General features: G+C 46.6%; 1 protein-coding gene across 2 annotated transcripts in view; it reads left to right on the top strand.

Moving 5' to 3' along the window:
• Positions 1-16549, top strand: part of fndc1 (fibronectin type III domain containing 1) — a 202318-nt gene that overhangs the window by 132364 nt on the left and 53405 nt on the right. For both annotated transcript variants that reach the window (XM_055639966.1, XM_055639967.1), the window contains exon 16: positions 15126-15356. In XM_055639966.1, the coding sequence (XP_055495941.1) occupies positions 15126-15356 (231 nt within the window). The remainder of the gene's footprint in view (positions 1-15125; positions 15357-16549) is intronic.

Below are 16549 nucleotides of genomic sequence, written 5' to 3' on the forward strand. Positions count from 1 at the left end.
AGGTTCAAGGATCTGACGTAGAATAGAAAAAGGCTCACTCATCTGTTTAGTTATAAATCAGTTATATTGGCATGAGAGAACAAAACAAATACTTGTCTTGGTATGCGTGAAGTCCGTTTTACAGCAGCACGGCTCTATCTATCTCTCTATCTCTCTCTCTATCTCTTCTCCCCTCTCTCCCCTTCTCCCTCTCCCTCTCCCCCCTCTCTCCCCTTCTCTCTCTCCTCTCCTTCTCCCCTCCCCCCCTCTCCCCCCTCTCCCCCTCCCCCCTCCCTCTCCCCCCCCCCCCCTCCCCCCCACCTCCCTCCCTCCTCTCTCCCCTCCTCTCCCCCCTCCCCCCTCCCTCTCTCCCACCCTCTCCCCCCCCCTCGCCCCTCTCCCCCTCTCCCCCTCTCCCCCCTCTCCCCCCCCTCCCCCTCCTCCCCCCCTCTCCCCCCTCTCTCTCTCTTTCTCTCTCTCTCCCTCCCTCTCTCTCTCTCTCTCTCTCCCTCCCTCTCCCCCCCCCCCCCTCCCCTTCTCCCCCCCCCCCCCTCTCCCCCCCTCCCCCCCTCTCCCCCTCTCTCCCTCTCTCCCCCTCTCCCCCTCTCCCCCTCCCCCCTCTCCCCCCCCCCCCCCCTCTCTCCCCTCCCCCTCTCCCCCTCATCAATCCTCCCCCTCATACATCCCCTCGCCCCCCCCCCCCCCCCCCTCCCCCCCTCTATACTCTAATATTTCTGACTATTTTTTTTTTTTTCCCATTTTTTCAAACATATAAGAAATAAAGTGGATGAGCTTGAGGCTCAGTTAGAAATTGGCAAGTATGACGTAGCGGGAATGTCAGAGACATGGCTGCAAGAGGATCAGAGCTGGGAACTGAATATTCGAGGGTATACCTCCTATCGAAAAGACAGACAGGTGGGCAGAGGGGGTGGGGTAACTCTGTTGGTGAGGAATGAAATTCAGTCTCTTGCGAAGGGTGACATTGAAACAGGAGATGTGGAGTCAGTATGGATCGAACTGAGGAATTGTAAGGGTAAAAAGACCCTAATGGGAGTTGTCTACAGACCCCCAAACAGTAGCCTGGATATTGGGTGCAAGTTGAATCAAGAGTTAAAATTGGCATGTCATAAAGGTAATGCTATGGTTGTTATGGGAGATTTCAACATGCAGGTAGATTGGGAAAATCAGGTTGGTACTGGACCCCAAGAAAGGGAGTTTGTGGAGTGCGTCCGAGATGGATTCTTAGAGCAGCTTGTATTGGAGCCTACAAGGGAGAAGGCAATTCTGGATTTAGTGTTGTGTAATGAACCGGATTTGATAAAGGAACTCGAGGTAAAGGAGCCATTAGGAGGTAGTGACCATAATGTGATAAATTTTAATCTACAATTTGAGAGGGAGAAGGGTAAATCGGAGGTGTCAGAATTACAGTTGAACAAAGGGGACTATGGAACCATGAGGGAGGAGCTGGCCAAAGTTGACTGGAAAGATACCCCAGCAGGGATGACAGTGGAACAACAATGGCAGGTATTTCTAGGAATAATACAGAAGGTGCAGGATCAGTTCATTCCAAAGAGGAAGAAAGATTCCAAGGGGAGAAAAGGACGACAATGGCTGACAAGGGAAGTCAGGGACAGTGTAAAAATAAAAATGAAGAAGTACAACGTAGCAAAGATGAGTGGGAAGCCAGAGGATTGAGTAACGTTTAAAGAGCAACAGAAGATAACTAAAAAGACAATACGGGGAGAAAAGATGAGGTACGAAGGTAAGCTAGCCAAGAATATAAAGGAGGATAGTAAAAGCTTCTTTAGGTATGTGAAGAGGAAATAATTAGTTAAGACCAAAGTTGGACCCTCGAAGACTGAAAAAGATGAAAATATTATGGAGATCAAGGAAATGGTAGATTAGTTGAACAAGTACTTTGGATCTGTCTTCACTAAGGAGGACACAAACAATCTTCCTGATATAGTAGTGGCCAGAGAATTTAGGGTGACGAAGGAACTGAAGGAAATCCACATTAGGCAGGAAATGGTGTTGGGTAGACTGATGGGACTGAAGACTGATAAATCCCCAGGGCCTGATGGTCTGCATCCTAGGTACTTAAGGAAGTGGCTCTAGAAATCGTGGATGCATTGATCATTTTCCAATGTTCTATAGATTCAGGATCAGTTCCTGTGGATTGGAGGGTAGCTAATGTTATCCCACTTTTTAAGAAAGGCGGGAGAGAGAAAACAGGGAATTTTAGATCAGTTAGCCTGACATTGGTGGTGGGAAAAATGCTGGAGTCAATTATAAAAGATGAAATAGCGGCAAATTTGGATAGTAGTAACAGGATCGGTCTGAGTCAGCATGGATTTACGATGGGGAAATCATGCTTGACTAATCTTCTGGAATTTTTTGAGGATGTAATTTGGAAAATAGACAAGGGAGAGCCAGTGGATGTAGTGTACCTGGACTTACAGAAAGCATTTGATAAGGTCCCGCATAGGAGATTAGTGGGCAAAATTAGAGCACATGGTATTGGGGGTAGGGTGTTGACATGGATAGAAAATTGGTTGGCAGACAGGAAACAAAGAGCAGGGATTAACGGGTCCCTTTCAGAATGGCAGGCAGTGACTAGTGGGGTACCGCAAGGCTCGGTGCTGGGACCACAGGTATTTACAATATACATTAATGATTTAGATGAAGGGATTAAAAGTAACATTAGCAAATTTGCAGATAACTCAAAGCTGGGTGGCAGTGTGAACTGTGAGGAGGATGCTAGTGAACTGTGAGGAGGATGCAGGTGACTTGGACAGGTTGGGTGAGTGGCAGATGCAGTTTAATGTGAATAAATGTGAGGTTATCCACTTTGGTAGCACAAACAGGAAGGCAGATTATTATCTAAATGGTGTCAAGTTGGGAAAAAGGGAAGTACAACTGGGGACCTGGGGGTCCTTGTTCATCAGTCACTGAAAGTAAGCATGCAGGTACAGCAGGCAGTGAAGAAAGCGAATGGCATGAGGAGTTGAGTGTAGGAGCAAAGCGGTCCTTCTGCTGTTGTACAGGGCCCTAGTGAGACCATACCTGGAGTATTGTATGCAGTTTAGGTCTCCACATTTGATGAAGGACATTTTTGCTATTGAGGGATTGCAGCGTAGGTTTACAAGGTTAAATCCCGGGATGGCGGGACAATCATATGTTGATAGAATGGAGCGGCTAGGCTTGTACAGTCAGGAGTTTAGAAGAATGAGAGGGGATCTCATTGAAACATGTAAGGTTATTCCGGGTTTGGACACGCTCGAGGCAGGAAACATGTTCCCGATGTTGGGGGAGTCCAGAATCAGGGGCCACAGTTTAAGAATAATGGTTCTGTCCCAGTTCATTCCAAGAGTTCTCCCGAGTCTGCCCTGATTCGAACTCGGAGATTTACGGTAATGGCCGCTCGTCGGTACTCGGGGCTCTCGTGGACATTTTTCAACATGTTGAAAAATCTTCACGAGTCTTCCCGAGCTTACCTGCGGTTAGCGAGTCTTCCCGAGTACCTGCCGTTAGCGTTACGAGCCGCTAAGAGACGTCCCTGAGCTCTGACGTACCAGCTACGTTCATTCTTCATGCTTATCACGAGTTTGATTTTTTTTAATACTCGGGAGAGCTCTTGGAGTGATCTCGTGCCGTGAGACAGGGCCATAAGGGGTAGGCCATTTAGAATGGAGATGAGGAAAAATATTTTCACACAGAGAGTTGTGAATCTGTGGAATTCTCTGCCTCAGAGGGCGATGGAGGCCGGTTCTCTGGATGCTTTCAAGATAGAGTTAGATAGGGCTCTTAAAGATAGGGGATATGGGGAGAAGGCAGGAACAGGGTACTGATTGTGGATGACCAGCCATTGAATGGCGGTGCTGGCTCGAAGGGCCGAATGGCCTACTCCTGCACCTATTGTCTATTGTCTATAATCCTAGTCACCGTTACGGGCCTGTCCCACTTAGGTGATGTTTTAGGCGACTACAGGTGACTAGGCTGTCGCCACATGGTCACCGGGGTGTCGCCTGTATGGTCGTGAGTCATTTCCTCAGTCGTTCAAAAAGTCGTGGCGTTTTTCTGGTGGATGCTTGATTTTTACATTTTTGGCGACAGTCGCCGCCCCTGGGCTTGATGCCAACGATCGTAGCCTGACGTTGGTGCTATCGCCAGGATGTCTTTGGCTGTTGCCAGGATGACATAGGTTGTCGCTGGTGCTGACTTCGGTGAATTCCATTGGCAACTACCTACGCCAACCGGCAACAGGTACCGGCGACTGAATTGTCCTCAGTTGTCGCCCACAGGGTCGTACCTTGTCGCGGGTGAACGCAGGTTGTGGTAGGTGTGGTCGTAAGTGGACGTCCTAATGGGTCGCCGGTTGTCGGTAGCTTGTCGTAGCTTGACGTCGATGAGGGAGCAGGTTGTTGTGGACAGTGTCGTAGGGGGGTCTAGTCGCCTGTTTTTGGCTGACCTGCTACGACTATGATAGTCGCCGGCATTCGCCAAAAAAATCACCTAAGTGGGACAGGCTCATTACTAATCATCACAATCAATTAAACAATGCAAAACAAAAGCCAAAATGTTTAATGACAATTGTAAAAATGCATACATTTAGCAATCCCTCTCACCCTCTTCCTCCACCCTCTCAATCCTGCTCTCTCCACTCTTCCCATTACGATTTTCTGCTCCCCACGTTGCCCTGTTTCCTTTTCTCCCTTCTCCCCTCTCTCCCATTCTCCCTGCCTTCAGCCCACCATCTGTCCCTCCTCACTATTGCCGTCTCGTAGTAAATGTGAGTAAGTTCATCAGTATACTCACCACTGCTCACAAGAATACAAGATCGTAAAATTTGTGTACAGTAGAATTCACTTAAGTGTCACTGAGGGTTGACATGATGAAGACTGATGATTCTTACAGCCATAAACATGTGTTATTAATGTTAACTTGCCCACAACAATTTTAATTATGTTCAAAACACATTGCCTTGTTTAACTTGAGTCTTCCAGAATCTTCTGTACAGGGTGGGGAGCAACTGATTATCCAAGGGTGTTTAATTAATGAATATACTTTGATCAACAATGGTCCAGTTCTCGCATGATTTGCCAGCAGTTCTGTTCGGATACATAAGTTCTGAACTAATTGGCAAAGCCCGTGGTATCCCTTCACCGCAGTTTGTGTTTGGTGATCCAGTCGGAGCATTTATGCTGGGAATGTAGAACATAGAAGAGTACAGCACAGGAGAGGCCCTTCGGCCCACAATATTTGTGCCGAACGTGATGCCAAATTCAACTGATCTCATCTGCCTGCACGTGATCACATTTCCTGCACCTCCATATGTCTATCTAAAAGCCTCTTAAAAGCCACTATTGCATCTGCCTCCAACACCATCCCTGGCAATGTGTCCCTGGCCCCCCACAACTCTCGGTTTAAAAAAATAATAACTCTCCGCGTACAGCTATAGTAAACTTTCCCTCTCTTATCTTATAGCTGTGCCCTCCAGTCGGACATTTTCATCCTGGGAAAAAGGTTCTGACTGTCTACCCTATCAATGCCTCTCATAATTTTACATACGTCTGTCAAGTCTCATAATTGTAGATACTTAATCACCCGGTCTAGCAACACAAGCGGTCACATAGACAATAGACAATAGGTACAGGAGTAGGCCATTCGGCCCTTCGAGCCAGCGCCGCCATTCAATGTGATCGTGGCTGATCATCCACAATCAGTGCCCCGTTCCTGCCTTCTCTCCATATCCCCTGTCTCTGCTATCTTTCAGAGCCCTATCTAGCTCTCTCTTGAAAGTATCCAGAGAACCGGCCCGCACCACCCTCTGAGGCAGAGAATTCCACAGACTTACAACTCTTTATGAGAAAAAGTGTTTCCTCATCTCTGTTCTAAATGGCTTACCCCTTATACTTAAACTGTGGACCCTGGTTCTGGACTCCCCCAACATCGGGAACATGTTTCCTGCCTCTAGCGTGTCCAAACCCTTAACAATCTTATATGTTTCAATACGATCCCCTCTTATTGTTCTAAACTCCAGAGTGTACAAGCCCAGCCGCTCCATTCTCTCAGCATATGATAGTCCTGCCACCCTGGGAATTAACCTTGTAAACCTACGCTGCACTCCCTCAATAGCAAGAATGTCCTTCTTCAAATTAGGGGACAAAAACTGCACACAATACTCCAGGTATGGTCTCACTAGGGCTCTGTACAACTGCAGAAGGACCTCTTTGCTCCTTTGATTCCTCTTGTTATAAAGGCCATTTGCTTTCTTCACTGCCTGCTGTACCTACATGCTTACTTTCATAGACTGATGAACAAGGACCCCCAGATCCCGTTGTACTTCCCCTTTTCCCAACTTGACACCATTTAGATAGTAATCTGCCTTCCTGTTTTTGATACCAAAGTGGATAACCTCATATTTATCCACATTAAACATCATCTGCCATGCATCTGCCCACTCCCCCAACCTGTCCAAGTCACCCTGCATTCTCATAGCATCCTCCTCACAATTCACACTGCCACCCAGCTTTGTGTCATCTGCAAATTTGATCATGTTACTTTGAATCCCTTCATCCGAATCCTTGATGTATATTGTAAATAGCTGCGGTCCCAGCACCGGGCCTTGCGGTACCCCACTAGTCACTGCCTGCCATTCTGAAAGGGACCCGTTAATCCCTACTCTTTGTTTCCTGTCTGCCAACCACTTCTCTATCCATGTCAGCACTCTACCCCCAATACCATGTGCCCTAATTTTGCCCACTAATCTCCTACGTGGGACCTTATCAAATGCATAGCTGCTCCTCATCCTACCATGACCAGCGCTGTGCCGTCCTCCTGGTTGGAACTGTGGCCTTCAGTGGCAAAGCTTCGACAGTTTTAGTTGACTCTGGGAGCAAGAAGCACTTGACCAATGTTACTACCGGCCAGTAAAATTCACAAAGTGCTGGAGTAACTCGGCCAGACTTCCCCCTCTGCCTACCCCCAACTCCTTTCCATCCTACCCCCCCCCCCCCCCTCCCCACCAACCTCAATAAGACTGAAGAAAGATCCCAGTTTGAAATGTCACCTCTCCAAGTTTTCCAGAGTCGGCGAATCAAGAACCAGAGGAGATTTAGGCCAGGTGAGAAGGGATAGATTTAATGGGAACCTGAGGAGCAACATTTCACATGGGGGGGGGGGGGGGGGGGGGGGAGGGAGGGGTGGATATATGGAACGAGATACCAGAGGAGGTAATTGAGACATTTAAAATACATTTGGACAGGTACATGACGTGGATAGGAAATGTTTAGAGGACTAAGGGCCAAATGCAGGCAGGTTGGACTAACGTAGATGGGGCATCTTGGTTAACATGGGCAAGTTGGGCCGAAGGGCCTGTTTCGGTCTGTATGACTCTGACTCCGTAGATGCTGCCTGACCTGCTGAGTTACTCCAGCACTTTGTCTTTTATTGTGAGCCAGCATCTACACTTCCTTGTGTCTACATGTTATTACTGACCAGCATCTGCAAACACAATGCAAATTTCAGCTCTTTCCCCGAGATTAAAAAAATATTTGCTCAGGTGGCTGTGAACTTTTGCACTTCTCATGCTTGGTGGGGAGTATGTGCTCAGGGATTAACATTAAAACAGTTTTTGGACAGCAACGGAGTTAGACAGTGTGTGGACCAGCTGGAAAAGCGGATATATGATTGAAGATCAGCTTTGATTGTTGAATGCTGCAGAAGGTTCAAGGCGCCCAATGGCCTGCATCTACTTTGATATCGTGGCATCGTTCAGCCGGCCCTTTGACAGGCATCCACCCACACTAATCCTGTTTCCTATCCCCTCCACGTTCTCCAACTCTCTCCAGATTCCACAACTCATCTACACACAAGGCAGTTTACTGTAGCCAATGAGCCAATCAACCCACATGTCTTTGGTGTGTGGGAGGAACACAGAGTACTCAGGATGTGCATTCTCCACATAGACAGTGCTGGAACCCACCCAGAAATGGATTTGGATCCCTGGAGCTATGAGGCACGGTGTCGCCCATGTCTTATGTTGTTAGTTTTATTTTGACCATTTTCAGCGAAATCCTGATCATTTTCTCTAGTCTGTTTTGACAACTCTCTCCTGACTCTGGCCTTAAAGTGACAAAATATCCCCAGCTTTGGCTGATACTGGAACCCCACAGAGTAGCGGTCACGGTGGCGCAGCGGTAGAGTTGCTGCCTTACAGTGAATGCAGCGCAGGTTTGAGCCCGCCTACGGGTGCTGTCTGTACGGAGTTTGTACTTTCTCCCTGTGACCTGCGTGGGTTTTCTCCAAGATCTTCGGTTTCCTCCCACACTCCAGATACATACAGGTTTGTAGGTTAATTGGCTTGGTGTAAATGTAAAAATTGTCCCTAGTGGGTGCAGGATAGTGTTAATGTACGGGGATCGCTGGTCAGCGTGGACCTGGTGGGCCGAAGGGCCTGTTTCCGTGCTGTATCTCTCAACTAAAACTGACAATGTACCAGGGAGCATTTCATGACAAACGCGGTTAATGTTAGGAGGGAGGGAGAGAAGCCAGATGTTGTTGTGCGTGATGGCACAAACATAGAAACATAGAAAATAGGTGCAGGAGGAAGCCATTCAGCCCTTTGAGCCAGCACCGCCATTCATTGTGATCATGGCTGATCTTCCCCAATCAATAACCCGTGCCTGCCTTCTCCCCTTATCCCTTGATTCCATTAGCCCCTAGAGCTCTATCTAACTCTCTCTTAAATCCATCCAGTGATTTGGCCTCCACTGCCCTCTGTGGCAGGGAATTCCACAAATTCACAACTCTCTGGGTGAAAAAGTTTTTTCTCACCTCAGTCTTAAATGGCTTCCCCTTTATTCTAAGACTGTGGCCCCTAGGTTCTGGATTCACCCAACATTGGGAACATTTTTCCTGCATCTAGCTTGTCCAGTCCTTTTATAATTGTATATGTTTCTATGAGATCCCCTCTCATCCTTCTAAACAGTAAAGGTAGGAAGTAGAAGGAGGTTCTGCAACATGAGTGTTGGGAATTTGGTAAAACGGCTAAAAAGCAGGATTTCCAGGGTGGTTATTTCTGGACTGCTTCCAGTGTTCTGTGCCAGTGATGGTAAGAACGGGAATAGATGGGAGATAAATGTATGGCTGAGAAGTTGGTGCGGAGGCAGAGATTCAGATTTCTAGACCATTGGGATCTCTTTTGTGGCAGAGGTGACCTATAACAGAGGGAAGGGTCGCACCTTAAATGGAGGGGGACCAAAATCCTGACAGGCATGTTCGCTAGTGCTACATGGGTGGGTTTTAACTAGATTGGCAGGGGGGTGGGATCTTATACAGCTGAGAGGTTATAAATTGGTATGGATGGTGATGATAGTACGGAGGGCAGAACAGGCAGGAGAATGGCAGAGAGCAAGGAATGAATGTGTGGTTCAATTGCACACTTTAATGCACGGGGTAAGACGGATGAGCTGAGGGCATGGATAGGTATGAGCGACTGGGACGTTGTAGCAATGACTGAAACCTGGTTAAGGGAGGGGCAGGACTGGCCGTTCAATGTTCCAGGGTCCAGGTGCTTCAGGAGAGACAGGGGTGAGGGTAACAGAGGGGGAGTTGCGTTATTGGTTGAGGGGGATGTCACTGCTGTGTTCAGAGGTGACATTACGGACGGATGGCCTAGTGAGGCTATATGGTTGGAGCTGAGGAATAAGAAAGGGATGATCACCTTGTCGGGAGTGTACTTCTTCTTATCGAGTCCGCATCACAGGATTAGAAATTGTTCAGGCAGAGCTGACCACACTTCTCAGCATCTGATTACAATGGTGTCTTGCGCTTTTTGTGCTTGTGTGTGATGGTGGAAAGATTGGTGGAAACAGGGCCACGATGTGAACGCTCTTTCCTTGACCCCGGGAATGTACTACAGGCCCCCAAATAGCCAACAGGAATTAGAAGAACAAATGTGCCGGGAGATGACAGACAGCTGCAGGTCTAATAAGGTTGTCGCAGTAGGGGATTTTAAGTTTCCCAATATTGACTGGGAATGCCATAGTGCAAACGGCTTAGACGGGGTGGAATTAGTTAAATGTGTTCAGGAAACTTTCCTCTGACAAGTAAAAAAAGTCTTAGTATGATAAACATATACAACAGATAAATCAGCAAAATGAAAGGAAAGTATAAAAGAGTAAGAACGCCCAAAAATGGATCTGTCGAAAGAAACAGGTTTTGCCAAAGTTAAAATATGAGAAGGATCTGTGTGGATGTAAGCACAATGTGAAAGGACCAGGTTTAATGATCAGCTGCAAGACGACAGTTCATACCGCATGTTCTTTAATCTTCTTCAAAGGTCCAGTGACCTTAGGCATGGATTCTCAATATAGAATGCATTCAGTCATCATCTTTCAGGGATTGGAGTCCAGCAGCAGCGATGCTATCCAGCAAGACACAAAATGCTGGAGTAACTCAACGGGACAGGCAGCATCCCTGGAAAGAAGGAACGGGTGCCGTTTTGTGTTGGGTCCCTTCTTCAGACTGGGAGTCAGGGTACGGGGAGACATAGAGATATGGAAGGGTGAGGTGTGAAAATGAGAGATTAAAGGGGATGAAACTCAAGGAAAATGAAGATTTGTTCATTGTTAGCTGAGGGGAAGTTGACAACGAGGCATTCAATGTAAAATTTAATCAGGAGAACAGTAAAACTGGTTGGAGAACTATGGTGAGGGAGGGATGGAGAGAGAGGGAGAGCAAGGGTTACTTAATATTAGAGAAGTTAATATTCATACCGCTGGGGTGTAAGCTACCCAAGCGAATTATGAGGCGCTGGTCCTCACTCTGACAATGGTGGAGGCCCTGGACAGAAAGGTCAGTGTGGGAATGGGAGGGGGAGTTAAAATGCTGAGCAACCGGGTGATCACGAAGGCCCAGGCGGACTGAGCGGAGGTGTTCAGCCAAACAATCGCCGAGCCTGCGCTTGGTCTCGCCGATATATAGGAGTCCACACCTGGAGCAGCGGAGACAGTAGATCGGGTTGGAGGAGGTGCAAGTAAATCTCAGCCTCACCTGAAGGGACCGTCGGGGTCCTTGGATGGAGTCGAGGGGGGAGGTGTAAAGGGACAGGTATTGCATCTCCTGCGGTTGCAGGGGAAAGTAAGGCTCGGTCCTGCACAATGAGTATTTATCATATTTTTATATTATTTTAATTTATTATTTTATTTATGCTGAGAGATTGGAGCGGCTGGGCTTGTACACTCTGGAGTTTAGAAGGATGAGAGGGTATCTTATTGAAACATATAAGATTGTTAAGGGTTTGGACACGCTAGAGGCAGGAAACATGTTCCCGATGTTGGGGGAGTCCAGAACCAGGGGCCACAGTTTAAGAATAAGGGGTAAGCCATTTAGAACAGAGATGAGGAAACACTTTTTCTCACAGAGAGTTGTGAGTCTATGGAATTCTTTGCCTCAGAGGGCGGCGGAGGCTGATTCTCTGGATACTTTCAAGAGAGAGCTAGATAGGGCTCTTAAAGATAGCAGCGTCAGGGGATATGGGGAGAAGGCAGAAACGGGGTACTGATTGTGGATGATCAGCCATGATCACATTGAATGGCGGTGCTGGCTCGAAGGGCAGAATGCCCTACTCTGCACCTATTGTCTATTAATTATTTAAAGCAAACGTGGAATTTCATTATCATCACTTTATTAGCCAAGTATGTTTTGCAACATATGAGGAATTCGATTTGCCATACGGTCATACTAATAAAAAGCAACGGAACACACAAAATACATTTTAACATAAACATCCACCACAGTGACTCCTCCACATTCCTCACTGTGATGGAAGGCGAAAACAAAGTTCAATCTCTTCCCTTCTTTGTTCTTGGGGGCCTCGAGCCTTCTGTTGACGGGGCGATCTTGACTCCCAGTAGCTGGCGGTTGGGCCCCCTGCGTCGGGGCGATCAAGCTCCCGCATCGGGGGGGGGGGGGGGGGGATGTCAGCTCCCCCGCACCGGGCGATCTAACAGAATGACGATCAACATATTTTTTATTATTATGAGAGAGATTGTCGAGTAGGTTTATGGCTTTTTATATATTTTTAAAGCATTATGTTGTAAAGCCGGAGCCCTTTTTGTCATCGATTCTTTTTTCTTGTGGATTTGAGCCTAGCACTGCCATCTGGAAAATTCCGAGATGCTGGAGTCCACCAGTGAGCGGTAGGAGAGTGAACACAGATGCAAATCACAGAGGGTTACTGCATTCCTCAGTCATTCACACACAATGTAGTTGGTCTTCATCCAGATGTATTGGGTCAGTTCGTGCTGCAGAAGTGTTGGCGTATATCTTGCAACTATCAACAACCTCCTGCCCAAGCATGGAAATCCTAAACTTGTTGATTGGCTCCAGCAACAAGCCCTGGCTCCCAGCAAAGAGTTTAGCATAAAGTCCTGTAAAGGAATACAGGCTAGCTGAAGTCCCCACTTCTTGAGCATGGGGATTTGTCCCCCACTTGTAACATCATACCAGGTTAGATCGAGCACTTGTAACATCATACCAGGTTAGATCGAGCACAGCACAGTCCCTTCTTTGGACTGATGTACCCTGGCTGGAGGAAGAAAGGCAAATATAAAGTAAGTTTTATTTTATCTGTTAATTATGCTGGCCTAATATGTTTGATTACTTGTCTTTAAATGTTGCGATTTTTAACTTTTTTAATTTTCCAGTTGCTAATGTAAGGGAAATCAAAGGGAATTAAAAAACAAATGTCAGCTTGGACAGGTTTGACTTTAGAGATTTACTATGCTTTGCTTGCTGGTTCTCAACGTTGTCTCAGTGAGGCTTGGTTGTTTAGGTTTCAGATCAGATATTACTGGACGTAAATACAATCACTTCAAACTCGAGTGCAATGGGGAGAGCAAAGGGGAAGAGACAGAGTCCAGATTATAGTTCTCAGCCTTGTAGCGCAGCAGTTCCGTAGACAAAAGTCCAATGTCCGCAGTGGGGTAGAGGTGAATCAAACAGTACCCTAGCTTATGGAAGGACCGTTCTGAAGGCTGATGACAGGGGAAGAGGCTCTTGCTGAATCTGACAGTACGCGCTTTCAATTTTCTATACCTTTTGCCTTATTGTACAGGGGGAAGAAGGGAGTACCGAGAGGTGGGACATGTCTATGGTTGTGTTTCCGAGGCAGTGTGAAGTGTAGATGGAGTCAATGGTGGGGAGTGTGGTCCGTGTGATGGACTGGACTTCATCTATGACTCTCTGTACTTTCTTCAGACTGATTGTAGTCAGGGATGGGGGGGGGGGGGGTGAAGCTGGATGAGAAGTGGGCATGTAACACCTGTCAATATACCTTCTCCCTCGCACCAATCCAGGTGCGGCCCTTCCAGGTGAGACACAGGTTCACATGCACCTCCTCCAATCTCACCTACTGCATCCAGGGCTCCCGAGGATCTCCCCTTCTCATTCCCTAATTGACATTTTCATCCTGAGCCTCTATCATTGCCAGAATGAGGCCACACTCAAACTAGGGGAACAGACCTCATATTCCATTGGGGTGCTTTACAATCCAGTGATATGAACACTGAATTCTCCAATTTTAGATCATTAACAAATTAACAACCTCTTCCCCTTTTTTGTTTTTTTTTGTGTTTTTTTTGCTATATATAATTCTTTTTTTTTAAAATAATTTTATTTATTAGAAGTGAAGTACATTACAATAATACAAGCCAAATATAAGTTATTACATTTCTTGTACCACTTCATTTTTTAAGCTTAAAAAAGAGAAAAGAGGAAAGAAAGTGAGAAAGAATGGTGATTGTGTGAAAAAGTGATCAAGAAAAAAGACCCTTTACGCGAAGAGTTAGGGAAAAAAGTTAAGAAATAGGCCGTAGAAAAAAACAAAGAGAAAAAGAAACAAAAGCTATATTAAGAAGACAGAGCAGAAAGGGATATACCAACTTCGTATTTTTCATCCCCCCCCTTACCAGATCCTGAAACCATTTCTTTTCAGAGTACTGTTGCATCTTATACTTGTAGTACGTCAATAAATGCAAACCAAGTCTTTTGGAAGTGGTCTGATTTGCCTGCAAGTAGGAGTCCCATATCTTCCAGGTGTAATGTTTCGAACATATTTGAAATCCACATATTTATTGTTGGTATAGGGGCGTTTTTCCAGAATTTAGGTATAAGTTTTTTTCCCGTTATTAACCCATAATTAAATAGGTTCTTTTGAAACACAGTTAGTTCAGGGCTGCCTTCCCCTTCCCCTTTTAATTGAATTGAATTGAATACTATATTGTCACACGTGACAAGTCACAGTGAAGTTCTTTGCTTGTATAACCACGGTATGCAAATAGTCACCACGTAAAGGGCGCGGACAAAGTTACAAAGTACCCCCGTGCCGGGTCCTCCCTTGTTCCCTGCGGCGCGTCCCATGGCTCCGTTCAAGGCAGGCCCCAGCCGCAGGGCTCCGCCGCCTCCCGTGAACATTTGCCCACCTCCGTACCCGTCTAGCCTTCCACAGAGCCGAGCGAGCTCGAGACGGGTTCGGCCGTCCGCCGAGCCTTCGCGGCCATCCGGGTGGCATCGAGACCGTGGCACCTCCGCCCGCATCCACGGCTCGGCGGGAAGCCTTCTGCCCCTCCCCTCTCTGTGCCCAATCTGCCATGTACCCATTTCTCCTCTGACCCCACCCTTCCTTTCATCTCCCTGTCCCATTCCACCAATATCCCTCCCCCGGGCTTCACATTTCACAGCTTCCCTCCTCATCTCCTTAGCTCACAGCCTTTTATCCATCCAATTCTGGTCTTTGTCCAACTTTCTGTCAGTCAAACTCCCCCCTCTCCACCTGCATCCACCTTTACCTGCCCGGCTTTGTCCCACCTCCGCCTCTCTTCCAGCTTTCTACCCCCTCCTCCACAATAAACAGTCTGAAGAAGGGCCCGACCCAAAATGGTGCCTAAAATAGTTCACCTAAGACACTGGGTGACCCGCTGAGTTACTCCAGCACTTTGTGTCTCATTTTGAAGTTAGTGCAAGTTCGACTGTAAATACTACAAGTGAAATTGTAAATCATAGATATTAGTGTAGATCTTATGATATTATTGGAACTAAAGTTTTTTTTAATCATGTTTATTTCTTTGACCTTTCCTTTGCAGCTGCTCATGTGAATTATATCAGCAAAGATCCTGATGCCCCTTGTTCATTGACGGATGCGCTGGACCACTTTCAGGTTGATTCCTTATTGGATATTATTCCAAAACAACTGATGGAAAATAGCTTGCCACCCGAGCAGCCCCCGCACAACATCACCATTGTGGCTGTAGAAAGCTGCCATTCCTTCATCATCCTGGACTGGGCAAAACCTCAAAAGGGTGAATACGTAACAGGTATACATTGACCACTCTTCAATTCATTCCATAGTTTGGGAATGCATAAGGTATTATTTATATTACTAAACGTCTGATCTTGACCACTTCCTGTTTTTCTGTATATTGATTTTAGAAAAAACGTTGCCACTTACGGCTGTGATTTTTAGCCATCTTAGAGTCCCACTCCGGTGAGCAAGACAAGAGGATTTTTCCCATCGATGAAAAATAAAAGTTATAAGTGTTTAAAAAATGTTCCGATTCTCTCTCCTGAAGGACACGCCCCTTCTGGAGGGACAATAAAACCTGGAAGTGTTGAGTGCCTCAGTCAGTCTCGGCAAGATGGGGGAGCGAGAGGGTCACATTTCTCAGTCTGAGCCGTGAATAACACGGAACACATGTCTACTAAACTGTGGATGGTTTCACTGACCTGTCAGTGCACTTAATGTGGTTTGAAAATATGGTTTGGACATTCTAAAGCTGTGTTGCCTTTGGTTTGTAAATGCTAAAGCTGTGTTGCTTTTGGTTTGTAAATGCTAAAGCTGTGTTGCTTTTGGTTTGTAAATGCTAAAGCTGTGTTGCCTAATTAAAGTTGGCTTGGCTAATTAAAGTAGCCTTGCCTAATTAAAGTCGCCTTGCCTAATTAAAGTCGCCTTGCCTAATTAAAGTCGCCTTGCCTAATTAAAGTGCCGCCTTGCCTAATTAAAGTTGCCTTGCCTAATTAAAATTGCCTTGCCTAATTAAAGTTGCCTTACCTTCTATATAATTAAAAGTCTAATCTTGACTACTTCCTGTTTATTGAATTTAGAAAAAAACGCTACCACGTACGGCTGTGATTTTTGGCCATCTTACTCAGTCCCCCTCCGCTCATCAGGTGCTGAGGATTTTTCCCATCAATGAAAAATAAAAGAGTTATTAGTATTTAAAAAAATGTTGAGATTCTCTCTCCTGTCAATCATGCCATGAAGGCAACGCCCCTTCTGGTGGGAGTGGGGAGGGACTATAAAACCCAGAAGTGTGGGCGTGGCTCAGTCTCTGCAAGATGGAGGTCACGACTCGCTGTCTTTAGTGGACTTGCACCCTGCCTGAAATGGTATGAAACTGCACCTGAATTTGGTGGCCTTGCACCCTGCTTGAAATGGAATTTCAAGGAATAGCCGTGAGTGAGCTGTCAGTCCACCAGCCGTGATTGAATGAGCTGCCAGCACACCAGG

Source organism: Leucoraja erinacea, chromosome 8 (genome assembly GCF_028641065.1).
Source record: "Leucoraja erinacea ecotype New England chromosome 8, Leri_hhj_1, whole genome shotgun sequence".
Lineage (NCBI taxonomy): Eukaryota > Metazoa > Chordata > Chondrichthyes > Rajiformes > Rajidae > Leucoraja > Leucoraja erinaceus.